General features: G+C 45.1%; 1 protein-coding gene across 3 annotated transcripts in view; it reads left to right on the top strand.

The window, feature by feature from the left end:
* ARID5A (AT-rich interaction domain 5A) overlaps positions 1 to 19,133 on the top strand; it is a 28,168-nt gene extending 9,035 nt beyond the window's left edge. For all 3 annotated transcript variants that reach the window (XM_048512980.1, XM_048512979.1, XM_048512981.1), the window contains exons 2-7: positions 3,039 to 3,193; positions 10,872 to 11,061; positions 12,579 to 12,631; positions 14,896 to 14,993; positions 16,488 to 16,650; positions 17,317 to 19,133. In XM_048512980.1, coding sequence (XP_048368937.1) covers positions 3,039 to 3,193; positions 10,872 to 11,061; positions 12,579 to 12,631; positions 14,896 to 14,993; positions 16,488 to 16,650; positions 17,317 to 18,834 — 2,177 coding nt within the window. In that variant the 3' untranslated portion in view covers positions 18,835 to 19,133. The remainder of the gene's footprint in view (positions 1 to 3,038; positions 3,194 to 10,871; positions 11,062 to 12,578; positions 12,632 to 14,895; positions 14,994 to 16,487; positions 16,651 to 17,316) is intronic.
* The last annotated feature ends 8,608 nt before the right edge of the window (positions 19,134 to 27,741 follow it).

The raw sequence follows: 27,741 nt of genomic DNA, 5'->3' as shown, positions 1-27,741 counted from the left end.
ACTAGCGGGGTTGAGTGCTAGAGATGTGCAGAACTTGAATCCAAGGTGTGTCGTCACTTGCAGGAGTTAGCCAGCATTTGAGCAGGAAATTCAGCCTGTGTGCCATCATCTAACTTTGGTTGGAACAGAACTGCATGGAAACCCACCAGTGAGGCTTTGGTGGGCCTGGAGGTTGGAGGGTGGCCAGGCAGTGCTCCCTGACTCTTTTATAAATCCTTATGAATCAGGTTTGTTAACTGGCCTGTGCCTTTGTCTTGCTACCTGAAGATTGACTTTGGTCCCTCTGCTTTTGCGTTATCCTGCCATGAACAGCCCAGGGAGTTGGATCTGACAGCATTCTTCACCAATAATGTGCCTTGCACTTGAGTCTGACCTTAAAAGTAGTGGGCCCTTGAGGCTACTAGTGGTTTTCTGAATGCAAATGCAGACGGTTATGTTGAGAGTGGGGCCTTTGAATCTTGCTTAATTAAGGTGGTTGATTGAGCAATGTCTATGAGGGAAGGATGTGGCTGCTGGAGGGAGCTTCACACCTTCAGGAAACCTCCTTGAAAGTGAAAGCAGAACCTTGGCAGACTTACTGATCTGTGATACAAGCTTTAGCATACTCGCAGTTGCGCCTCCCAACGGGAAACTACGTCACTAGAGCATCTCTTCTAGGAAAACCAATCCTGTTGCTAGGATGGTGAAACTTCAGTCTGAGGGCTCCTTCTAGATCTCTTTTAAGACTACCTCCTTTGATAGGCACACCTGGCTCAACACAGGAAACATTTCCCTTTGGTTAAAAAAGTGAATTCCACTTTGTCACATCCCAGATGGGTGGTATTTGGAACTGCCAACCAAGGTAAAAGGCAGGCAAAAGAAGGACTACATTGGGGTGAACTGGGTTAATGCAGTGGACTACCTAGCAAGGTAGTTAAGTGTTTGAGTTGTAGGGATTGGAGAGGCCTAGCTTAATGGCAGAGTGCTGGCTTTGCATCTGGAAGGTCCTGGGTTCAGTTCCCCAGCGCCTCCAGTTAAAAAGCTCTTGGGCAATAAGGAAGAAGAATCCATTGCCAGACAGGACAGCTGATCTTGCATTAAATCAGTGGTTCTCAACCTTCCTAATGCTGCGACCCTTTAATACAGTTCCTCATGTTCCTCCCCAACCCTAACATTTATCCATTTTACAGATGGAGAGCACTAATGCAGAGAGTCTTAGGCAACCCCTGTGAAAGGGGTCATTTGACCCCCAAAGGGGTCCCGACCCACAGGTTGAGAACCGCTGCATTAAATGGTCTGACTCTACATAAGGCGGTTTGGGTGTCCATAAAGACCGTGTTACTTGGAGTAACTTTGAGAGCCGTAGCAGCTACATTGTCCCACTCTTTATATGGAATTGCCAAGAATTTGAAAGGGATGTATGTGTGCATGAACATTCTGGTGTATACTCCCCCCAAAAAGGACCATTTAGGTTATCATAAAGCAATTGAACAACTTTTTTGATCCCTGGAACTTTTGATCCCTGGAACCTGCTGAAGGCTTATTGGGAATTACAGTTTGTTGACTCCTTTGCGACAATTGGTTTGATCTTAACAAAAAAAAAAATCTATATTACATTGCTGTTGTTTGGGGGTATGTATGTGTGAAAAGGACCTACATACTTATCAACAACCTTTGGCTCAAGGTTGTCTCTGTTAATCTGTCTCTCATGTATTGATGAAGAGCTGTTCTGCTATAGATCTGTTGTGGATTGAACTCATAAATGGTATGAAACAGACCTCGAGACTGATGTTAACTTTTATGAGCCCAAGAATTCCTTCCTTGCTGTTAAGTCAGAAGTTTAAACTGGAAGGCTAACTGATTTTTCCAGCGAGGGTTTTTAACACCAAACTAACCCCTCTTTTAGAAAAAGCTCGTGTCTGATTGTTTGAATGACATCAGAGGCTGTCAGAAAGGAACGAGCAGCAGTGGCGTAGGAGGTTAAGAGCTCATGTATCTAATCTGGAGAAACCGGGTTTGATTCCCAGCTCTGCCGCCTGAGCTGTGGAGGCTTATCTGGGGAATTCAGATTAGCCTGTACACTCCCACACACGCCAGCTGGGTGACCTTGGGCTAGTCACAGCTTCTCGGAGCTCTCTCAGCCCCACCTACCTCACAGGGTGTTTGTTGTGAGGGGGGAAGGGCAAGGAGATTGTAAGCCCCTTTGAGTCTCCTGCTGGAGAGAAAGGGGGGGATATAAATCCAAACTCTTCTTCTTTTTCTTGTCACAAGATGTGATCACTTGGTCTGATTTCCCTGAAGTGTTGCAGCCCAGAGGCAAAGGGGTCCTGCTTAATAACTCAGTCAGGAGAACCTGTTAAAATTGTGTCTGAGTGCACCGGTTATGGAGCAAGAACAAATAACAAATAGATTGGAAGATTTGAGGAGTAAGCTTTTGAGGACCATGAAGGAGACTTTAATTTTGGATGGAAGATCACTCAAAGCTGCTGTGACCTGTGTGGTTGTTGACTCTATTCTCTCCTGTGTTATGATACATGCTAGTAAAGAATGAACCTTACAACGGACAGTGGCTCAGAAGTACATGCTAGGTCCTCTAATAATGGAGGACCTATAACTAATATTGACTATATTATCATGGCTTCATTAAATTTGATAACTTCTGAGTGACAATTAAAGACTGAAGCAAGGAACAGAAGAAATTGTACTCTTTGTTATAATAGAGCGTTATGGGGGGTTTAATAGGATGAAGGATCCTACTGTTTGTAATTTTCTGTCTAAAGATGATATTATACTGTTACCCTGTCTCAGCGTGGAGGCTGCACTAGAATGTTGGACAGTAGTTGATTGGAGAAAGAAATGGTCTTGACTAAAAGATCTAAACCACACTTTTCAGCTCAATAGACCCCCAGCCTTTCCTTCTCCTTGGGAGGGTATTTGGGAGCTTCTTCTCATAGTGTGACTCCACATGGGTTGATGTTAATGGTCGGGGTGTCTCTACACTCTGAGGGGCTCAGGTGATGACTGTCTTAAGAATTTTTCTCTTTTCTTCCTTGCCCCAGCACCCAGCCTTAAAGGGAAACGGAAAAAGAAGTTCATTCTCATGGATGCGTGTGAATCCCAGAAGGCTTTGGAGGAAGAGGTGGCAGCAGCAGCAGCAGCAGCAAGTCCCAGGGTGGAAGAAAGTCAAAGTTCTCCAGAGAAGCTGGATCAAGTGGTCAGTGAAACAAGCTGAATGCATAAAAACTCCTCACGAATGTAATAAATTGATTCCTATTAAAAGTTATGTCGCTTTATGACCTTGCAATGAAATATTTAGCTGGAGTTATAAACGTCCGTGGCACTTTTGAGAAGAACATCTGCAAAAAATAAATGCATTTAAAAAGAGACTAGTAGAGAGGTTTCAAACTAAGGCTGATTCTGCATGGGCCAAAAACAACAGTGTGAAAACGGTGTGAAAATGGTGTAAAAGGGTTTAAAACAGTGTAAAAGGGTTTATGCTGTTTTCACACCACTGTTTTTGGCCCAAGCGGAATCAGCCTAATTGCCGGTGGTGAGTATACAGCTGAGAAAGGAGAAGAAAGAATTTGAAGACTATATGTATATTAAGTTTTTGCTGTTGTTAATAATAACGTTACCAGACTTTTACCCTTACTTGAGCCCCTGGAAAGAATGGAATAGCCCCCCAACCGTGACCTCTTAATCCTCACTACTCTATGAGGTAGGTTAATTTTTGGTCCAAGGTTATCTTAGGTCATCGTTGAGTGCAGATGTGAGCCTGGGTTTCCCCAGTATAAGTCCAGCATTAAATCTAATATCTTTCATAAGCTCTGAATTGAACATACTTGGATGCAATTTTGGTGGTGAGGGATGAGGCCTAAGGGATTGCCAAAATTAGAATTGGAGCTATGTTAGCCGTTCAGACTTTTCCAAATATGAAAATCCCCTTTTCACATTTGAAGAAATGTGTCATCTTTGCCTAAATTTTGTTTCAGTTAGATGTTTAGGAAAAAAATATATGAATATCTCCTTCAGTTCTTGTATGGATCTGCTGAGGAGGTGAAGAGGATTTAAAAAGTTTACATGGAAGCAAGGCGGAGAGTGCTGTCAGTTCCTTGGTAAATATGGGGAAACTTTGGTCCATGAAGAAGAATTAAATGTCATCGAAACTTTTTTTACATTAAAAATAAAATAAAATAACAATCATTGTGGAGCTTGCGTTCCTCTATGTCGAGGGTTCCCTGAGATAACATCTATATCAGGGAATATCTGATATCTGTCAGGTGCAGGAGGGCTGTATGGCGGTACAGGACTGCTGGGTCTTAATTCTATTCATTTGTAAGTAAACCACCACCCAGTTCTTCTGGAATGGATGAACAAGTTAACAGAATAGTCAGCAATGGCAAACCTAACATCCTTGGTGCATAGTAAATGCTCCACAGAATATGAAAGAAGATGGAAAGCTTTTCTGGATTATACTAATTGAGGATTTGGATGGTTATACAAACTAATGACCTGTTAGTTATACAAACTAATGACCCATATAATTAGAGTTTATAAGGACTATATAGATAAGGCAAACGACTGAGCCTGTATTTTAATTTCTTGATCTTTAAAAATTATAATTGGAATGTAAGATGTTGTAAAATTGAACGATATAGATCAGAGGTGTCCAACTTCAGATTGGCCATGCCAGCAGGGGCAGATGGGAATTGTAGTCCATGAACATCTGAAGCGCCAGAGTTGGACACCTCTGATCTATTATTCAATTTTACATTCCAATTATAATTTTTAAAGCTCAAGAAATTAAAATACAGGCTCAGTTGTTTGCCTTATCTATATAGTCCTTATAAACTCTAATTATATGGGTCATTAGTTTCTATAACTAACAGGTCATTAGTTTGTATAACCATTCAAGTCCTTAATTAGTATAATCCAGAAAAGCTTTCCATCTTCTTTCACATTCTGTGGAGGATTTACTATGCACCAAGGATGTTAGCTTTGCCATTGCTTACTATTCTGTTACCTTGTTCATCCGTTCCAGAAGATTTTGGGGGGTGGTCTACTTACAAATGATTAGCATGAAGACCCAGCAGTCCTGTACCTCCATACAGTCCTCCTGCACCTGAAAGATATATTCCTGTTTCTCTTGCCCTGCACTTCAATGAGGCAAAATGAGATGGTGGATTTTGGGGGGCTGTTTTCTCCAGGATCCAATGTAGGAACAGATAATGCTCTTTCCTCAGGTGTTTTTAAACACAGTGCATGCTGAATAGGTCTTTCTGAGCTCCCCCCTTGAGAGATTTTGCAAAGTCCTGTTCCGCACTGTGCTGTATTTAAAAATTCTTGGGGAAGGATGAGGAAAAGTGTACTACCTGTTCTGACTCCTGGATGTTGTGGTGCAGTGGGAGGGATGGATGGAGGCAAGAGATGGTGGTCAGAAGTGGTGATCTTAGGTGATACTCCAGTGCCCCTTGCTGAGCTGCCTTTGCTGGCTCCCAGTTGATGCCAGTTTCTGTACTTCACATTCTCCATGTACCCTCTTTGCAACCCCTTTGCTTCCAGTTAGTTTAATACCTAATGAAGAGGGGGAAAAAGCCTTCAAGAAAATGGTGGTGATGCCTCTGTTGCAACCCATTTGTTGGAGGCCATCTGGGTAGAAAACTGGTGGCATCTGTCGGAAAGTAGCGGAGTCTGTAAAAAGATTGGCATAGTGCAGTAAAACTGACTCCTTTTAACTTGTGTTAAATAAGTTGCTAGCCTCAGGAAGGCATTCTCTCTGCCCTTGCTGGTTTTAACCATGACTCAGTGTTACATCTTGCACCAGTGCTTACCATGATTGATGCTAACTAGGGCTCATTCTGCACATGCAGAATAATGCACTTTCAAACTGCTTTCAGTGCTCTTTGAAGCTGTGCGGAATAGCAAAATCCACTTGCAAACAATTGTGAAAGTGGTTTGAAAACGCATTATTTTGCGTGTGCAGAAGGGGCCTAGGTTTCCGGAATTAACCAAGGTTAAGGCAGGAACCCTGGTTAGCAGCCAGCATGCATGGCATCAGTGCTGACAAGGTGCTGAACAGTGGTTAAAATTAACAAAGGATAGGAAAGGCTATTAGATTGAAGTAGGGTGCCTGCCTTCTTATCTCCTGTTTCTAAATCATCAATGTATGTGAAGCTAGGATCAGCTCTGCACTGGACAATTTTAATGTTTCAGGTTCCTCTCTCCCATTTACTGGATTCTTCATTTTGGGGTGGCTTACCTGAGTAATGTTCCACTCACACGCTCACTTTGTCTCCTGACATGTTGACTCAAGAGATTAAAGTGAATTGCAGGAAAGTCAGTGGATCTGAGGGGTTTGTGACACCATTACCCAGCCAAACAAGGGAGGATTTTGCATAAGAGGTGTGTTTGTGTGTGAGAAAGAATGAGGATTTTTGCATAAGAGGTGTGTGTTTGTGTGTGTGAGAGAGAAAAGAGAGCAAGAAAGAAAGGTGTCAAAATTTCCAGACCAGGGGTGACTGTATCAAGAACAAGAGAAACTGCAAACAAACTACTTTTGTGTGCTGTGGAGAAGAAACTTTTTGTGAACTTCTGAAATGAACCCTTGATTGCTAAGAAATTAGCATTACTCATGGGAAATAGGTTAGTGGGGAAATCCTGTTTTCTACTCCTTCTCTCCCTCCCCACATCTCTCCCCCCCCCCCAATGCATAAAGCTCTGGTTGCTTTCGAACAAAGGTCCTGCAGATCAGAGCTCCCTTGCTTTCTTTCCCGTGGCTACCATCCTTTCCAGCTCCCTCTTCACGCCCACAGCCCCCCCCCCCAAATGATCTGAAAACAGGGATGAAAACAAACAGTATGCATCCTTTCTTTGAATGGGGATTGTGGGGGTGGGGGGAGACAGTGCAGGAACCAGTATCTGCTTGGCTGTCCCAAAAGAGCACTGGGGATGCTTCCCAAATGCTTTGTCCCTTTTAGCCAGCTGTCATGGCACGTAGCCAAACACAACTAGTTTGAACATCCCAGTCCGAGTTTGGCTTCGGAACAAAAGCTGCCAAGTTGCCTGTTCCTGGGAAGGCTTTCTCGGCCCTTTTAAAATGGTCACATTCTCCTCTAAATTGGTGTTGACAGCTACAGGTTAGATCCGTGGTAGTTGCAATGTCTGCTTTGGTTCGTAGGTCCAACATTCTGACTGCTGCTTGACACTAATACATCACTTTGTTTCACAATACCAAGTCAAGCAAGATGGAGATACAGTGAAAGAGGCATTTTTTTTTCACCTGGGTGTACGCATGCATTTCCTTTTATCCTAACTAGTCCATCTGTAGTCAAATAGATTTTAGGAACACTTTAGAAACTGTCAGTATCCAACTAGAAGATAGAGTGGAATCATTGTGCGTGCCATGGGCACATGATGCCCAAAACTGTGCTGTTGACTTCAACAGACTGGGGAGGGGGAGGGGGCATGTCATTTTACTCCAGCCTACACACAGCCATTCTTAATTTAAATAATCTGTTGCAAATTGCAGAATGCCGCTTTCCTAAGAATGGAAGCTGGGTAAACAACACACCCAGGGCCGCTAGGAGCTGATACCTCTTGAGAGTGGAGGCACAGCACTGTCAAGCTGGCCTTTTGCTAGTTCAGAATGAGCTTCTTTGGAAAAGAAAACCAGTCCCATAAATAGCGCTGCAGTTAAAATAACACGTCTATCGTGAGCAGAAAAAGAATAGGAAGGAGCAGAAGAGCTGAGAGCCGAGCAGCTGCTTTGACCAAAAATAGCAACAAGTTTTATTACTCCGGAAAATTTAGAACAAACAAACGCAAAGCGTTTTTAGCAGAGGGAGGGAGGGGGTGTGAGAGTGAGAATTTGTGCCGTTCTGTTTTCCTGGAAACAGCCTCTCGTGTTCTCACACATCTCCGGCACTCTGACCAACTTGGCTTCCTTCCCAGCCCCAAGCATAATAAACTCAGCGTCTCTCTCTCTCTCTCTCTCTCAGCTGAACAAGCTGGTTACTCTTTGGAGCTAATAAATTGCCTCCAACTACAAAACACTTGATGGGGCTGAACAGCCGAGCTTGGGGGGGGGGGGGGCGGGGAATAAAACAAAGCAATCTAATCCATGTAGGTATTTCAGTAATAGAGCACATGTTGAACAACTGGTAGCCCACCCCCCTTCAAATCTCAGCTGGCAGTAAAGGACTCCTGCCTTGAACACACAAGGACCTGCTGCCCATCACAGCAATCACTCCTGGGTTTGGTACACCAGTGGTCTGACTCACAGAGGGGGTAACTTCATGTGTCTACATCAGCAGGAGTATAATAGAAGGGGCAAGCATGCAAAAGAGAGAGTCAGACCGATGCCTGCACATTGCTTGAGGCTTTCTATGCTAAAAATAATTAACTTTCTGTGCCAAGGAAGACCTTGTTCTGCATTGAGTTCAGCTAACTTCCGCAATCAGTATATATTAAGAGCAGTAAACCAATCCACATGGTTTTACTTGTCTGCACAATCCTGCAGTTGCTTACTTGTAATCTTAGGTAATTAAAATAAAAATAAATGCCAGTGAATGAAACAGGATGTTAAAGTGACGGATGATGGGGCTGATTGGCAAGAAAATCAATATCTTAACTGGACAACTGCTATTGGATCTCCCATCCTGTGTACTAATTAAAAGCATCTTGGGGAGTAGGGTGCTGATCTGGGCCATGGTGGCACTTTTTGTGAGCTGCGATTAAGTTTGGTTTATTTGCCAGGCTGAAATGTGCAGCTCATAGAATTCTGCTTCTGTTGGTTCAGATTTATGCTCTTCTAAAATCCCCAATAAGTCCCTTCTTCCCTTGTAGACTGTCATGGAGCAAGCTGAGAAGAGCCTGTGCAAGGAACTTGCCAATATCTGACTTTCTGTTGACAAGATGTATGATTGGGCTTACTAACCTCCACATAGGGACTCCTGGTATTACAACTGATCTCCAGATGGCAGGGATCAGTTCCCCTGGAGAAAATGGTTGTTCCAGAGGGATGACTCTGCGGCATTATAACCCGTGTGGCAGAGGCGTAGCTGGGGAAAATGTCGCCTGGGGTACTATGGAACCCACCGCGCCCCGTGGTAGCTACGCCCCCTTGCACTCCACTTACCTGAGCTGGTCCCAGGAAGCCTGGCAGGGCGCAGCTGAGGGGTGTTCAGCTGCGGCCTCCACCAGGCCTGGCGGGGCAGGGCCAGGCTTAGGGGCACCCTACGGCAGCCCCACTAGGCTGCTCCTTCAGCCTTCACCGGCTAAAGGAGCAGCCTGGTGGGACCAGGGCTGGCCAAGGAGGCAAGGGTTTGGGGTGTAAGGGCAATTTTGCACCCGTCCCCGCACCAACTTGGATGAGCCAAGTCGGTGAAGGGGAGGAGCGGTGTGGGGGACAATTTTGTGGGGGGCCCCACGTGACAGGATGGTGTTTGCCCAGGGACATGTGACCCCACATATCTCCGTGGGCGCTCCGCCCCTGCTGTGTGGGAGTTGCCTCCCTAGGCTCCGCCCACAGATATCCAGGAATTTCCCAACACAAAGCTGGCATCTCCTTGTGTGATGCTGTCTTATACCAAGATCAGCCCTCCCTCCATCTAGGCAAGTATTAATTGCTCAGACTGGTAGTTGCTTCCCCAAGAGACCTCAGGCAGAGAGCGGCTTTTCTTCCTTTTCAAGTGGAGATTTCTGAACTGAACTTGGGGACTCTGTCTACCAAGCTGTGCGTCTGGTCACTGAGCTGCGTGATGCCTTTCTGAGAAGTAAAATAGTCCAGATGTGCTGGAGTTTGCAGGAAAGGAGGGCAGTGGCTGGAATTTGTTAAGCAACCAGTGCAGCTCTTGCTTGGTAAACAAGCGTCCCTCTCCCTGGTAATTGACTTTGGGGTTGCAGGTCATGGATTTGAGCTTTGTGGCTTAATGCAGCTGTTCAAAACCAAAGCAGGGTTCCATCTGTTTTCTGTTTCTACAAGAGCTAATGATTTTGGTCCCGTAAGGAACAGGGTTTTTTTTTTTTAAATAGAAACTAGCTTGAAGGCTGGCTCTTTGAAGCTGTCTTTTAAATGCAGGCTAACTGCATGGAAGTGAGAGGGCCTTCAAATTGTTTTTCTAGCCCGTGGCTAGTGGGATACTGTTGAGTGGCTAGACACAGGCTGGCACACGAGATTGTCTGAGGCAACTGCTCCAGGTGGCAAATTCTGAGCCTTGTTATCTGTTGTTCTTACAAGGTATACATATGCACGATCACATTTATCCTAACACTCTGATCTGTTAGGCTTAATAACTTTGGCTTGTGAAACTGGCTTTTGGTGGCTTACAATGATAAAGAAGGGATGTGGTATAAATTGATGACTTGAGCAATGCTCTTCATCACAACAGTGCACATTTATGCGCATCCCAATTTGGATTTGGTGCCAAAATGGTTCAATGCCCAAGCTGATTAAATGAGGCCTTGAGAATTCTATGTAGTTTTACTTGTCTCAGGGGATCGCTACAGTCCAAATTTGTTTTATCGCTTTAATGGCTTCCCCCTAAAGATTTCTTGGAATTTCAGTTTGGTGAAATGTCAGATAGTTTTCTGATAAGAGAATCCAGTCTACACAGAAGGACAGTTCCCCAAGAGAAAAGAAGATACGGAAGATGATTTAAGTCCACAGTGTAGCTGTGCCCTTCTCCTTTGTTTTTTAGGGGGGGAGGGGGGGTTAGGTCTTTGTTGGAATCCTTTGTACTGTGAGAAGGTTGGCACAGAGACGAAAGTGTTTGGTCTTCTGCTATATGTTCCATTTTAACTATGGGTTTCCATAATCTTCCCAACTGTCACTGCTCAAATTCTTCATAGCAGTTAATTACTCCCCGCTCACTGTGTGTCTTTTTCCCCTCCAGGAAGCCGTAGCAACAAAAGTGGGCGATATTTCCAAGGTTGAGCAGAAGAGCCTCACAGAGGAATCTGGAGACGAACAGTTGCCGAATGACGAGAGAGAAGAGGAACAAACTTTCCTGGTTAACCTGTACAAATTCATGAAGGAGCGTCACACGCCAATTGAGAGGGTGCCTCATCTTGGCTTCAAACAGAGTATGCCATTTGCATTTCTTCTGGATTGGGGTCCTTCTTTATCAGTTCTTGGCCTTTTAGATTGTCATCTGTAAACTGCCAAGACTATTGTTATCTACGCGGACATTCCCATTTTCAGTAATCACTGTCAGGCTTCCGACTGTGGTTGGTGTGACCTAGCAGGCATGATGTCATAGTGTGGTTCTCCCTTTTAGGGGTAGAGGTGATGCTAATATCACAAGCAGCTACTGGCTGGCATCCATGATTCAATTGCAGGGCACGTTGCAGGACATTTTTATTCTTCTTATTGAACAATAAAAAGAGATTTAAAAAATGAAAGAAAGACCAATGAGAAGTAAAACAAAGATAATGGGGAGGCTGTTTCCAAGAGCTCAACAACTCACTCCCCTTGCTGATTCTGGCTTTTTTTCACTGGGGAGGGGAGAGCTAAGAAAAACTTGCTCTACAGCCAGCAAAAATAGCCCCCATCAGCAATGTGTAGTCCGGGAACACTCAGAGGCTCAACCAAAATGAAACGCCATTCCACCCGAAGTCACCAGGATGTTTTTATTCTTAACAGCACCATTTTGAATGGCCTGGCAATTTTCCATTTGCTTCCTCTCCTAACCATCCTTTTCCATTTGGAAATGATGCTGCCACTGTTACCCCAGGTGATGCATGTCCCCCTACACACACAAACACAACACATGAATGACCAGGCTGACTACTTTTGTTACTCAGGGGCAGGGATGTGACTAGTGCAAAGAACGAGAAAGATGTGTTATTCCCTGTAGTGGTACTAGAACACACACACACGCACTGTCATCTCCCTTATTACCTCTTGCAATCTCTTGAGTCTGGTTCACAAGAATACTTGCATTGCTTAGTTGCTTGTAGCAAATGTTTGGGCTGGCTCCCTTGAATGCTGGTACAGCAGGATTTTCCTCTGCTCTCCAGAACGTTTCAGCCAGCAGTTCTCAGACTGTGGAGTAGGTCCCCACTTTGCCTCTGTTCACTTGTATGCATTTGTGAAAATAATGGGATTCTGTGCAATTGTATGGAAGTTTAGACTAGGGCTGTGTATGTTGTTGGGCTTAAGAAAGAAAATTTAAACTCTTCAATAAGAAACGCTCATCTGTACCATTTTAAATTATGAAGCTTATGCAAGTTGCATCATTTCTCTTATTAGATTTTATTGGGTTTTGCTGCTCCAGGGAGGGGCAAGGACTGTGCAGGGCTCCTATGCATTACCCCCAACTACTGGAAAATCTATTTTGCAACCCCTTGCCTATGTCTTTTAGCAGGCATTACCTTTGTGTTTTCAGGCATATTTGTGCAACAATGAGGACTAGAAACTAGCTTTGACTGAACGTTTAATTCTCAGGAAGGTGGGTCCAGCACCCAGTACCATGTTGTGCAGGATTTCTGCATTTCCATAGAATTGCATCATATGTGGAGCCCTACTTTGAGACCAGCAATCTGTATTGCGTTTTGCTGCTCTAATTCCTTGGTATGTTTCTTGTTCTTTTTTCCTCCAGTTAACCTATACAAGATCTACAAAGTTGTGGAAAAACTTGGAGCCTATGAATTGGTAAGGGAAAAAAGAAAAGAAATAGTAATTTGTTTTAATGCCTTGATGTTTGTGACCTTGGGAACCCTATTTGGGTGGGAAAGGGGCTTAGAATTGTTGTAGGTAAAGACGTAAATAAATATTTGGAGTATAACCCTTCCCAATTAAGAAAGCTGTCAGGAAGAAAGTAGATTCCTTTGAAATGTTCTGTTGGAAAAGAATGTTACGGATTGCGCAGACCACCAAAAAGACACATAAGTGGGTTCTAGATCAAATCAAGCCGAAACTAAAATGACTTTGGTCACATAATGAGAAGACTAGAGTCACTAGAAAGGACAATAATGGTAGGCAAGGTTGCAGGCAGGAGAAAGAGGGGAAAGCCCAACCTGAGATGGATTGAAGCCACATCTCTCACTTGGCAAGATCTGAGCCATAGGACATTTTGGAGGACACTGTTAACAATAGGATGTTTTGGAGGAATTGATTCATAGGGCAGTCAAGAGTCGGAAGCAGTTTGACGGTGCTTAACACACACAATCCTCCTCTTCTTAGAAAGCTTCCTAGCTTCAGTGTCCCGTCTGATAAATGAGAACAATAAAGTTTGCTCTGAGTGATGGTTATTTCAATTGACATAAATGGGATTTCACAGAATAATAATAATTTTTAAAAATAAAATCTGCCCCAAGGGCATTGCAGTCTATATGCTATGAGGGCAAATCAGTGTGAAAGCTTCAGAAGTGGTTTGCAAAGTGGAACGTGTGTATAGAAATGATCAACAATAGAAGTAGTAAGAATTTAATATCTGTGTATCTTCTACTGGGCTAGATGCATGCCTTGGCTGTAGATCTTACCAACAAACCTTTGGGAGATTTGGTGTTCACACATTTTATACAATTGTATAAGCAACAAAGATAAGAGTCTTCAAGTTGTATAAAAAGCAATGGTAGTCTTCAAGAGTCCATCATCCATCGTATGTCTTAAAAATGTGGGTCTAGAAAGCAAATGGAAGGGGCAGGGTTCCAGTTACTCACCACAGACCCTCCAGGCTGCTAACGGAGGCTTCTTTTTGGGCACCAAGTCATTTATCATCCTAAATAGGAGTAACTCACCCTGGCCCTTCCTTTGGCTTGTACTCTTCCTTGGGGGATTCGGCAGAACGAAGGGTTTATCTACTGCTGAAAGGGCTGTCCCCCGGCTCTCAAGTTTTGCTCTTACCTCAGCGGATACGTTCCCTCATTCCCTCCATCCATCTGTTTCTTGCAAGTAGAGGGTGGAGGGAAGTTACTGGTGTCAGCATCTGTGTGGAATTTGGGAGAGTAGAGAAGCCAGCCTGGTTGGGCCAAGGGAAACTATCTGAAGCCCAGGACAGGAGTTGGTGGATCAGGTATCACAGGGGTAACTAGTTTAGTACTGCAAGCGAAACAACAAAAGATCTTATGGGGTCATTAAATGAGGATTAAAAATACGGCATTTTCAGCAACTCTGAATAAAAACATCATCATTTTCAAGCTGCTCTGCCAGTCTCTGGCCTGCTCAGAAAGGCGTTTGCTGAAACCAGTTTGCTGAGTGGACTCCTTTGGACAATGCCCTCAGCACAGACACAAACAGTGGGTTATTTAAAGAGCTGGCTTCCTAGCATATTGTAGTGGGAATGGAGCAGTGCTGTCAAGGCAGGTGTAACTCGGTGGCCCTTTTGCAAACAGCTCCGGGGAAACTTGTGCATCTCTCCGTTCCAAGTCAGCAAAGCTCCTGCCAACTCTGACAGTTGAAACTCAGTGACCTAAATTTACTTCAATCATTGCTCCAGGGAGGGGCTGGGGGAGAATGTGGGGCTGTCTGATCTATATTGGTCTCTTTCAGAAGGCTTTGTTGCCTGTTTCAGTAGAGCTTCTTCTTCAAGGACTGTTCAGATTCAAAGAGGGCATTGAATCGTGTGCTGCCTGTCAGCCATTGGCTGTTTAGCTTGGTAGGTTCTGGTTATAACCTCTAGTTGAGGAGATATGTGACAGAATACCCACCCTGTGTGAAAGGCATGGCATAGAGTTGTCATGTCTTGGGTTGGTCCTACTAGATGCTAAGTGGGGATGTCTTGAAGAATATGCTATTACCACTTCAGAGAACAGTAATACCACAGGACAGTATGTGCAGCAAATTGATCATGTATCCTATACATAGTGATATAACCCATAGTATCTTTCCCTTTTTAAAGTGTCTTCCTGACCTCTTCTGCTATTGCCTTTGTTCTACTTCTCATCCTGGTCTCTCCCAACCTCTTCTTCTTGCAGGTCACCGGAAGACGTCTTTGGAAGAACGTGTACGACATGCTGGGTGGCAGCCCCGGAAGCACCAGTGCTGCCACCTGCACCCGGAGACACTACGAGAGGTATTGGACTCAAATCTTGTCTGGTGCCATCCCTGGCAAGGAAGGGAACGGTTTGAGAGGCAACAAATTTTTGCTTCAGCCGGGAAGCCAAATGGTTTGTGTGATGTGTAATGCCAATCTATGGCTTCACACAAGCCAGTCTCTGTTCCTGTTTATTGATTCGAGCTATTTATGCCCTACTTTTTGCCTTAATGGGGACCCAGGCTGTAGTCATCCCCGCAGGGTCGTCGCTAAGGAAGAGGCGAGACGCGGAGGTTTCATCTGGTGGAGAGCGCCAGCAGCGGGAGCGCGGGTGTCCGTGTTCCTAGCGACTCTGCCGCGTTCTGGTTCCTGGCACCTTTTATTATGATTCTAGCGGGGGCGTGTAGAAGGGCGGAACGGGGGGAAATCCGGGAGAGCGGGAGACTGAGAGATCATCATGTGATGCATGATCTCACCTGGCTGCTACGTGCGGAGAGGAGCATCAGCGTCTGGGCCTAATCCTCACCTGGGGGCAAGACCATTGTCCCTTTGTCTGGGACACTCGGTGGTTGTGAGCCAGGTAGTTCATGACCCGTGACTCATCGGGGGGTGAGGAGTGGGGGAGCGGTGCGACCAGAAGACCGTAGGAGCGCCGGTGTGCCGGCGCTCTACTTACGGCGCTGCTGGGTCAGCAGCTCATCCCTACACAGGCAGCTTTCATTCTCCCCTCCTCCATTTTTATTTTCACAGCGACAACTCTGTGGGGTGTGTTAGTTTGAGAAAGAGTGACTGGCCCAGAGTCACCAAACATGCTTCCATGGCAGAGTGGGACTGTGAGCCTGGGTTCCCCAAATCCTAACACTCTAATACAGTGGTTCTCAACCTTCCTAATGCCGCGACCCTTTAATACAGTTCCTCATGTTGTGGTGACCCCCAACCCTAACATTTATCCATTTCACAGATGGTGACCCCCAACCCTAACATTTATCCATTTCACACATTTATCCTTTCATCTGATGCAGAGAGTCTTAGGCGACCCCTGTGAACGGGTCGTCCGACCCCCCAAAGGGGTTGCGACCCACAGGTTGAGAACCACTGCTCTAATAACTGCAGTATACAGGTTCGCATGCTCCCAATTCCTCCCTTGCATGGCTAAAATTAGAAACTGGCAGCAGCACACCAGGGTCTCAGGCAGAGGCCTTTCACAGCAAGTGTTACCTGATTTTTTTTTCAACTAAGGATACTTGGATTGAACCAGGGACCTTCTACACGCACAGCAGATTTTGTGCCACTGATCCAAAAGTTCTTCCCCTTTCACCACCACGTAGACAAGTGACTTGTTTAAAATTGATTGCTCAGGTTCTAAGGAGTACAAACCTTGCAGCAGATGGCAGATCCTGAGTGCAGTTCTGTGTGTATTTTTTCTCCCTAAGCAAGGGATTGGGGCACTCAGGTGCTGCACTTAGTGAGAAGGACGTGGTTGGTTTCTGGTGTACAACCTTTCATCTCAAGATTCCTGCCTCTTCTTTGTAGGCTGGTCCTCCCGTACGTGCGGCATTTGAAAGGTGAAGATGACAAACCTTTGCCCCCTGTGAAGCCCCGGAAGCAGTACAAGGTGTCCAAGGAGCCTAAGGGAGACAAAGGGAACAGCAGTGTGGAGAAAAAGCGACCCAAGAAGGAGAAAATTAGGGACCAGGTAAGGCAGTGCTCAGCCAGCTGTTTGGAAATTCATGTTATTACATAGCCTGTAAGGACAGCCAGCCCTATCCCAAGATTTGGCACTGTCACATATTCTGTGCTCTTTATGGTGACAGCTGATGCCACCTTGGACTGTTTTATGTATTCACCCGATTTTTGTACCGCTCTCCCTGTTGCCAAAGTCTCAGAGTGGTTTCCAATGTGTTCCTCCTGAGAAGCATAATCCATCAGCCACACCTCTTTTAAAAGCAAAATTCTAGACTTGTGGCTTTGCATTGAGTGGGCCGTGCCTACTGAAATCTGAGTGTGAGGAACACTTCTGTGATTGGGAGGCAGCCTTTTAGGCCCCTCCCAACACCTGGCTCCTCTTCATGACCCCAATAAGAAGATAACTTACGAAAAGCAGCATAATGATATGGGGTGTGGAAGTCAGTTTTTCCAGGCATAAAATTCAGATTAATTTGGTGATTTTTTAAAAAATAGAGAGGTCCTGCATGTAGATGCCCTAAACTGAACTTTACAGAGTGAGAAAAGGAAGCCGCCCCCCCCCCTACATGAGTAGAAGCACTTCTTTTTACCTCCTGTTATCCTTCTGTGTTCCCTGAAGTTTAAGAGTGCCCGTTGCCAGATCTCCATTTATATGGCAAATTCTGTTTGGTTTTAGGTTCTGCCAGAGAAACTGAAGGCTGATGTCATCTCTGACCCCAAACATGCCAATGAAGTTAAGCAGAATCAACCTGCAGAACAAACCAAGGAGTTTCTCCCATTGACAAACGGCAGGGAGACTTCTGACAACCAGCCCCCTGAGGGCTGCCATTGTAACTGCAGGGCCAGCTGCTGCTCTGAGGCCTATCAGCGGCTCTTTTCCAGCTTCTACTTCAAAGGGAACCATGGCATTATGTCTCCCTTGGCCAAGAAGAAGCTGTTGGCCCAGGTGAGCAAGGCTGAATCCTTGTATGGTCATGAGAAGCACCTCAGCCATTGCCCGGAGTACAAGAAGGCCAGAAGCAGAGAGGTCCTGGACTCAGAGCCAGAGGCCAGTCCTAAGAACTCGTTGATCAGTCACAATCAGAAAGAAACACATAGCCCTGTGCTGGAAGTGGATGGCGCCACTCGCCCTGCTTGCTCTCCTCATGCTTCGAAAACAAATGAAGGCACATCAAAGGCATCTCTGAGCCTCAAGGATAGCCAGGTGTCTCAGAAAGCAGAAGATGCAAATTCTGGGGTCCATCCTTCACCTGGTCCTCCTGTGTTCACTGGGTATTTCCACACATATCAAAGTGACGTCTTGAAACCCATAAGTTGTCACCCTTTCCGAGGACCAGTGGAATTTTATCATGGCTTTAAGGATTTTACAGAGTCCTTCTCTTCCTATCATCAACCTGGGAAAGACTTGTCATCAAGCAATGCATCTCAGAAAGGGCAGGAAGACATGGAGGACCAACCAGAAGACCTCAGCAGGAGACCAAGTCAACCATCTCCTACCTGGAGAGGAGACATCCACCAACACTTGGCCTTTCAGATGAGCAGCCCTAGTGGTAAGAAAGGCTCCTCCCCCTTTCTGAATGTCAAGGCCTCTTGGGTTCCTCCTGTTGTCAACCTGACCAAGGTCAGTCCACAGGCTTCTAAGGATGGAGGACAGCCTGTTTCTCCAAGCCCTGCTCAGAAGAACAAGAGAACCTTGGAGGAGGAAAGCTTTCTTCATGGGAAGAAGCTGAAGGTCGTCTCTCCTTTTGTCAAGGAAGTTGAATCCAACAACGGACTGGAGCATGGGACTTTCCAAAGTGGCCAACAGGGGGTTGCTAAGCTCAAGGCGGATGTGTCAAGATCGGTTTTCCCAGCAGCCCCTACACCTCAGCTTCAGGACATGTATAAAGGGACGATGTTGAGGGTACCTATGAACTTTAGCAGCACGGGAGATCATTTAAAGGGGCAAGCGCCCTCACTTATTCCCTCATTGTCAGTTAGTCCATTCATAATCCCTGCTTTTCCAACTCCATTATTAACTGCTTCTGTCCAGCCCTCGGATTTCTGCCAGCCGCTGAATACGAGTCTCATCCACTACCCCACATCTTACGATGGCACGCTACGCCACAGGCTCTATCCAGTTTCAACATGGCACAGTCAGCCAACATACGCTTCTCCCCATGTATCCTCCTACCACCGAAACACCAAGCTGTAGCCACCTGTCATGGACCTCAGGAAAGCCTGTTTCTCATGAGATCTTGGTTGAGGCACACAATAACTCTTGAACTGCAGCTGGGCTGCATTTCAGCCTTTGGACTGTTCTATTCTGTTTGGGAAAGTGCTGGCAAGATGCTACTGTTAGGACCATGTAATATTTTTTTAAACTCTTAGACTTTGACCCATATTTGTATCTGATATGGTATGCAAATTACTTAAACTATATTGTGCTAAAAATAACCCAGTAGGGAACAAAACTCATATAAATGGAGATTTTTTATCTGTGGTAACACTGGACCCTGTTCCATTTCAGTTTGTCTTTTATGGATAACAAATGCTGCCGGCAAAGTGACTAGTCCTCACGGTAGCTGCTCGACGTTGCTGGAGCAGAGGATGGCTTCATTTGTGAGGGCGTGGGTGCGGCTGGCTGGCAGAGCATTCTGCCTGTATGCAGAAGATTTTAGATTCAATCCCTGGTATCGCCAGTTAAAAGGATTAGGTAGTAGGTTATGTGGAAGTCCTCTGGCTGAGCTTCTGGAGAGCTCCTGATGGTCAGAACAGAGAATACGAATCTTAATCAATGAGTGGTCTGACTTTGTATGAAGCAGAGAAGTTGTGCAGAAGCCTTGACTTGGAAGGGAGTTAGCTCACTGACATGAAGCTGCCTTACACTGAATCAGATCATTCATCCATCAGGGTCAGTGCTGTCAATTTCAGACTGGCAGCAGCTCTCCAGGAACTCATGCCGAGGTCTTTCACATCACCCACTATCCTGTCCTTTTAACTACGGATGCTAAGGCAGGGGTGTTGAACTCTGGCGTTTCAGATGTTCATAGACTACAATTTCCATCCAATTGGCCATGCCAGCAGGGGCTGATGGGAATTTTAGTCCATGAACATCTGAAGCACCAGAGTTGGACACCTCTGCGCTAAGGATTCAACCTGGGACCTTCTGCATGCCAAGGAGATGCTCTGCTAGTGAACCAGAGCAACTCCCCATCAGTGAGGAGCCCTCTGAAACCATGCACTTAGATTGAAGGTGGGTAGAGAAAATAATGAGAAGATAAAAGAAGAAGCCCAAGACTTGATAACAGTGATGTATGTTTGGGTGTGGATGCACGGATGCATCGTACAGCAGGCACAGGGGAAGGCGATAATGGTTCCTGGGACTGGGGGAAGATGTCTTTGGTGTCTTCTTTCCTTGCTGTACAATGTAGATTTGGTATCCCTACTGCCAAGGTAATGCCCTACCTAGCAGGGCCTTAGTCCTTTCTGATGCAACTTCCAACATTAACTTTCTTTGCTTCTCTTGCTCCTTTAAATAGAATATAGCTTCAGTGAGGCTGTAGGTGGACTCTTGCTGCCTGATCTTCCAGCTTTAATTGGCTGGGGTGGGAAATGCTCATTCAGGCTGCTTGCACGGGGCCAAGGGCTGCCATTTCCAGAGGTTGGACAGCAGAGGTTTATCTGTTTCCGAATCTGGCATACTTGTTTTGCACCCCTGAGATGTAGGAATCTACTGTCAGAAGGGACCCCTCCAACCTGGACTTATTTCTGTGTGAGTCACTTTGCTGATCACTCCTTCTGACTGGAATGAGGCAAATGCCAAGCCAAGAATTCTGCAATGCAGCAAGAACCCTCTTAGGGCAGGGAATCATGCAATGAGCATGATTGGTTTATTCAGCCAAATTTTTGGGCAAATAAGGAAAAAAGAACGACCAGCCGAATGCCGCCTCTGTGAGTGTGTCCTTTCCTTTAGCAGTGCCTTTCATGCATTCACTCCTTTCCCATGGTGTAGGTTTGGTGACTTCTCTTGAAGCACACAGTTTGCAGATTATTGGGTTGGGGCAAGCAATTGGCTAAGGGAGAGGGGTAAGAGGAAGCTTGTGAGCTGGCAGCAGGCATGTTGCTGGTCACTGGGGGAAATCAGATGCTAGACCTTGGGTTTGATTTGTCAGGGCTCTTCCAGGAGTGAGTTAAGAGTGGTTATGTCCTGTTTAGGGTGCTACAACAGCAGGTGTAGGGGCAAGTTTTCCTGAGAAATGATGCAGGGTGTTTCTTTTCTGCAGTGTTTCAGTAACTGTCCAGGGTGCCTGTTCTGTGCCCCCTGATCAGGTTACATCCAGAGCAGGCACTCTTTCTAATGATATTTGTGTTAAGTGGGGTTTGCTTCTGAGCAAATAGGGGTACCATTAGGCCTAGAAATTTATGGCAAAACATTAAAATGGCCCCCTGGAGTGCTGGTGGTGGCTGTAAATATCACCTTGAAGCCAGTGTTGGTTTAATGCTCTCTACCAGACCAGGTGCTCAGGAGCAGCAGCAGCAGAAGGCCATTGCCTTCTGAAGGCCATTGCTTTCACATCCTGCATGTGAGCTCCCAAAGGCACCTGGTGGGCCATTGCGAGTAGCAGAATGCTGGACTAGATGGACTCCAGTCTGATCCAGCAGGCTATTTCTTATGTTCTTATGTTCTTACCCAACGTAGAGAAATGGGGGAATTGCCTAAACTTGCCCAGTGTTGTCCATATGGACTGGTGGCCACTCCCTGGGGCTTCTCCAAGAATTCTCTTTCCATCTTGCTACCCAAGAGCCTTTCGACTGGAGAGGGTGAGGACTGAAGACCTTCTATATGGAAGACCTTCTATATGGCACTAAAGCTTAAGTTGTGGCTTGCTGGCCACTTTGAGCCCATGGTATAAAAATGGGGTATAAATACTTTGAATCAGTATCATGCCTATTTGCCTATCCAGAGACCAAACAACACCCTGTTTAGAAATAAAATTGTTGATAATAGGGTTATGTGTTCAGAACTGTGTGTATTGTGATTCTATACTATGTTGTCCCACCAATCAGAACTGCTTGCAGAATTTGGCAGGCTGAGAATATTATAGTTTTAAAATGCCACCACAATTCTGGTCCTCATAATGGCAAAATTACACTCGAAAATGCAAGCAATGGCTGGTGCAATTCCAGAAGCCAAGTTCAAAGACTGAGCAATGTTTTCACTGGACAAGAAGAGAGCATTTAATATTCTCCTGATCTTCCTTTTTGAATTGGGAAGTTATTCAGACATTATTTTTCTTGATCATTTCTCCCCTATACCGTGTGTACCTAGCAGAAGAGAGCACTAACCCCCCCCCCCCCAACAATCTTTTTGTACATGTGAAGTTGCTTTCTCGCTAGGATACTTTTGCATTGGCTGGTTATTATTACTTTCTACCTCCAGTTGGAAGCAGAAGTGAAAAACTGAGGCTCCACATCGCCCAACATTATGCTGTATTCCCAATAAAAAGCTGGTAATGTCCATCACCCCAAACAGGATCCTATATTTTTGTTAGTTACTTTTTAAGAAATCTGTTCCCTCCATATACTTAACCCGCAACAGATTCCTGAGAAGATTTCTGATATAAGCATAAAATGATCAACATGAAACTATCCAAGAACATGTATGGAGACTCAAAGTTCTCTCCTGTTTCTCTGTGCTGTTGTCACTGCATTCCCCCTACTCACTTCTCCTTCTCAGTGCAATTAGTTATTTTTCTGTTACTTGTGACAGTTAACATTTCTCAATCAGTCTTTACTTGTTTCTTGTACTAGAGGAGTCTGAAGAGGTCGGGAGGTAACCACAGCGAGTGCTCATTAATTAGTGCTATTTTTGATGATCATTTTATGATTACCATCATCAAGAAAATTAATGACCAAAACGGCATAAAGACGCACCCCTTCCAGGGAACAAGAATGAATTAAGGATTTGGGTATTTGGAGTTCCCACAGGTTACTAGAAACTGGAGGAAAAGCAGGAATATTGAAGCGGGAAGGAACACAATTTGAAGGGCAATAGCCCTATGAAGGCTGAAAAGTCCTCTGGTGCTCTGATAGTTCACACTTGATAGACTAGTGTGTTTTACGTTTTTAAAATCAACACAATTCAGATCTGAAAACAGCTGGAAAATCAGTAGAGAAACCCTGTGATGGAGTGTGTCAGTAGCAACTGGGCCTTCAGTGTCGAAACTGATTGAACAAAATATATTTCTTACTGGCAATAAAAACAACACACAGAAACACCTGAAAGAAGACTGGTGTGCTGGCTGAACACACCTGCTGTTCTTGTTCATTCTTGAGTTATACCATGATAAGCTAATTTGGCACCAAATATTTTAATGTCAAATAGTAAACTTAGTGGTCCTAGTGGTAAGGCATAAAACTGGTCTTTTGTGGTAAGGCATGAAACTCACTGGGTAGAACTTCCTGCATGCTTGGGTTTCGAGCAGTTGTGCGGAACGGTTATGTGGAACTTTGTCAATTAAAAAGGAAAGAAAACCTTCATCAGGTCTGACAGAGACTGAGTAGAACATTGATTGCATTTGAGGGGCAGGGAGAAAATAGGCAAGAAGCAGAATTTGGTTTGAGTCCCAAGCTACTTCTCGTGGAGAGGGGAAATTAGAGTCAGAGGTATGTGCTATGAGCCATGCATAATTACCCCCTAAAGCCAGCATGCCATAAACTTGTAAGACCTCTGAGTGTTCTGAAACTACAAGAATCCTATGGTGAGTGATTTATTTGGATTGGATAAATATAGCCCTTGGGAGGGTGTGTAATAAGCTTTCTTCATTTCTTATTAATTACCATGATTGTGATTTAGTTAGGGGGCTCAGGCGCACATCTTTTGATGTCAATATTGCCTTAAAAGGTAAAGGTAGTTCGCTGTGCAAGCACTGGGTCCCTACTGACCGGAGGGGTGACATTGCATCACAATATCTACTTGGCAGACTGTGTTAACGGAATGGTTTGCCCCTGCCCTCCTCAGCTGGGTACTCATTTTACTGACCTCGGAAGGATGGAAGGCTGAGTCAGCCTTGAACTGACTACCTGTAACCAACTCCTGCTGGGATCAAACTCAGGTTGTGAGCAGAACTTTTGACTGCAGTTTACCACTCTGCTTGGGGCTGGTGACTTACATTATACAGTTAAACACAATTCCTTATTGTACTCCTCAGGTTTGAGGCAATACTGCTACAATGAAAACAAGGACGAAATAAATAGGAAGCCATTCATTTATTTCCAGAACACAGTGGTCTTATGCTATTTGTTCATATTGATGTGGAATTTCCTACTCAATCCTTACAATTATTTGGGGGCTCTTAATTGGTTAAACCCTCTTGTTTCTGTATCCCAACCACCTAACGTCCTGTTTTTTTTAAAAAAAATGGGTTCTTGCTCTGTATGGTTGCAATGTTTTAAAAGTATATGAGAGAATTCAGAGGCCAATGCAACCACCTCTTACCCTTTTGACTTATGCACTTGTATGGGGCATCTGCCCTCTGGTGGATCACTGCAGTTGGTCTGCCTAACGCTTGTCAAATTGTCACCCTGCATTCAGAATCATCCAAAGTCTTACTAAAAGCAAGAAATGAACTTAAAAGTCTTTAGAAAGAACTGTGAGGGAAGGAAAGGGCGAAGAAAACAAGCTGGAATCCCTTCCCTGTGAAGAAAAGTTGAAACAGCTGAAGTCTTTCCCTTGTGGGGAACAGGTGGCCAGTATATGTGAAAAGGGAGAGCATTTGGAATGGGATTACTAGAGGGGGGGGGGGGAAAGATTCCTTTCCCCATAATGTTAGAATGATAGCCACCCATGCCGCCAGCGTCACTCCCACATTAGGAAGTTCTCCATACCCACAAGGCAATCAATCAGAGGTGTAGCAAGGGGGAAAAGCACCCACTGCAGTTGTGCATCCTCCAGCCCTGTCCCACCCTGGAAAGCCCCCAGAACGCCCTCGCCACACCCCCACAGGGGCGTGCACCCAGTGTGTCACACCTCCCCCTGGAGCTACACCTCTGCAATCAATTCATGCAAACTACTGAGAGTGCCATCAATTTGAGTAATGGTAGCTGAGAGAGCTTTAGCACCACCAGCATCTATATCGGGCAAGTGAGCACCATGGCGCCTACCGACACTTTTCCTAGTGCTATCAAGTGTTTTTAGAAATGTGGTTCCCCTCCCCTCCCACCTGTGAGATGGACAAAATAGACATCCCACCAGGCAATCATTCCACACTGCCACAGAGAGAAGCATCTTACAGTAACATCCCTCTAAAGATGCCAGGCACAGATGCAGGCAAAACATTAGGAGCAAAAACTACCAGACCACAGTCGCACAGCCCAGAAAACCCATAACAACCAGTTGATTCCTGCCACAAAAGCCCTCGTCAATACAGAATTACATGAACTCTGAACTTTGGAAGCATTCAGGGGAAAACAGCAATGTTGGGTGACCTGCCACCATGATCGCTGATAACGTGCACGTCCATTTGAGCAGGACAAGGCAGGGCTGCATCCAGCACAGGCAGGAGGGGGTGAGAAATGTGTGAGTCAGCACATACATGCCTGCCAGACATGCAGCCCCATCCATCTAGAAGTTACCTGCTGATCCCGCTATGTAGTGCCTGCCCTGATTGGTGTTTATGTACAGAGCCACATTGCGTGGGTTCTCAAATACTATGTGGTACAATCCTAATGGTATGTGGAAGTACAGCTATTAGCATTTCCCTGGAGGACCTGATTATGTTCCTGCTGACATTAAAAACAAGGGGCGGCTGTATTTGGACATCACTGCAAATTGGAGCTTAATTAAACAGGAAAGTGCACAGTTGAATAAAACCTTTGTAATTCAAAGTTTGTTGCGATATCCCAATGGAGCCGCAGTTTTCTCTCAGCCCCTCAAGAAACCCATTGTTCATTTATGAATAGATCCCAAATAATGATCACTGTGAGTGCCATCTGACAGATGTCATGTGGTCAAAGCATTTCGAAGACAGGCAGGGCTCACAAGGGATCCGCACTGTTAACAGGAGTAGGGCACCAGGATCAGAGGGGAGCAAGCTCTCAGCTGGGATTGTGAATTCTGGCTTTGGAAATTCCTGGAGTTTGTGGTGTCCAGGGAGGACAGAGTTTGGGGAGAGAGGGGAGCACAGTTGGGATGTGATACCACAGACTCCGCCCTGTGAAATCGCTGCTTCTGATATGAGGACTGAACTATGTCATTTGGAGACAAATTCTGTGAGAACTTCAAGCCTCACCTGTAGGTTGGCAACCATAGCCATCAACCAGGTTAAACAAGTGGTATGAGGTGGCTGGATTTTGGGCTTTGGTTCTGAGACTCCACTGTTTGGCAGCTCATCCTCAAACCAGCATGTTGAATTTTGAGGAAATGTCAGCTAACCCACCCTCTCAATAGCATCTTCTGAAACTCATACCTACTTCTACATGAGACAAGGTTACCTCCTGCTCCTGGCTCCTGTTTCCCACCATTGCTCTAGTAGCCAGTGGGAGGGGAGAAAACTCACTGTCAAGAAAGCCTGGAAATTATGTCTGTTCCAGGAATTCCAGGATGCTATGGTTTTACCGTATAGTTTCTACTGATGCCTAGAGCAGACTGATGTCCCTTCCAGATTCCTCCCAGTCATTATCCCTCAGCATTGCCTGATGGTGCCCCCCCATGTCCCCATTTCCCCAGATTCTAGCCAATTGCTAACAGAGAGCAAAAGGCAGGTTCTCAAAGGAACAGCTAGGAGGTAAAGAGACCAGCACTGTTTGGGTGCACCTGTATGCATGTGTATTCAAGCTGGTCACTTGGCCATCTCCCACATCCTATGAGATAGTAACTCTCACGCCATCAGGACAGGCTTTCAGGAGATCAGTCACACAAACTGAAGGGCAAGCTTGGGGCAAAGATTTATAGGGAGCAGCATTGGTCCCTGGGTCACCTGAACAGTGCTGAGCCAGCCAGTGGAGACTTCTCAGGATGCTTAGATGGTGCCTCTGTGTAACACAGTACAACTCACAGTGGCTTCAGCATGCAGGATACTACAAGAGAAAAGGTGCCAAAACCTAGCTTCTGGGAGTCTCTGGGGGCATTATGCTTATATTATCTCCAGAATGGTGGATTCAGCCCCACTTTAAATGGGGTCATGCACCTTCTTCCGATTTCTTGATTGCAGTCTCCCTTTTGGTTGATAATGAAGCTAAGGAATAGAAAGCATTGAACAATGTTCATTTCCTCATTGTCAGCCTTAAAGTTGAGTAATTCCCCAGTAGTCATTACTATTTGTCATCTGGATGGTCAGCTAGCTATAGTCCTGCTTTGGTACTTTCTGCTTTAACTTTCACCAATAGCTGTTTCAAGTTTTTGCTATTTTCTGCTGATAATGAGGCATCGCTTGCCATATCTCAAATTGTTAATATTCCTGCTGCACAGTTTTCACTCCAACAGCTTCCTTATGTGTTCTGCACTTACACACTGAAGAGACAGAGAGATAAAATACATCCTTTCTTCTGCTTTAAATATGGAATCTTTGATTTCTGTATTGAAAACTTTGTCCATGTCCCAAACCAGATATGTCTGTGATAGATAACACAAACATCAGATGTATATGAAAATACTTGCCCACAGTCAAGTCATTCACCTTATCACTACTCCAAAGTTCATGTGTATCAATTATCACAGAGACCATAAGGTAAATCTTTGCATATCTATATCACCTTCTGTGAAAGGCCAGTCTTTCTGAATGCCTTGATATTGAGTTACAGAATGCCTTGATTTTTTTTTTCAGAAGTGTGAACTCTTCTTGAGAAAATTCACACAGCTTGTATAGGAAAGAATCAATGCTCATTTTTATCACTTTCCCAGATATAGCAATTTTCTCCAGAATTTCACAGGTTATCCTGAATTATGTGCTAGGAATAAGAGCTCCTATTACAGCCCTAAATGAGCTCTGGTTTGAATGAAAAAGATATTTGGGATGTCTGTTTTCTGCAGAAGACTGGGTTTTAATGTGACACTCATTGCAAACACACCTTTTTGCACATTACCATGGGCAAGCCACATCTCAAATTCCATGCACACAAA

This window comes from Sphaerodactylus townsendi, linkage group LG12 (genome assembly GCF_021028975.2).
Source record: "Sphaerodactylus townsendi isolate TG3544 linkage group LG12, MPM_Stown_v2.3, whole genome shotgun sequence".
Classification (NCBI taxonomy): domain Eukaryota; kingdom Metazoa; phylum Chordata; class Lepidosauria; order Squamata; family Sphaerodactylidae; genus Sphaerodactylus; species Sphaerodactylus townsendi.
The sequence above is the reverse complement of the archived record's forward strand: the minus strand, read 5'-3'. Positions and strand labels throughout refer to the sequence as shown.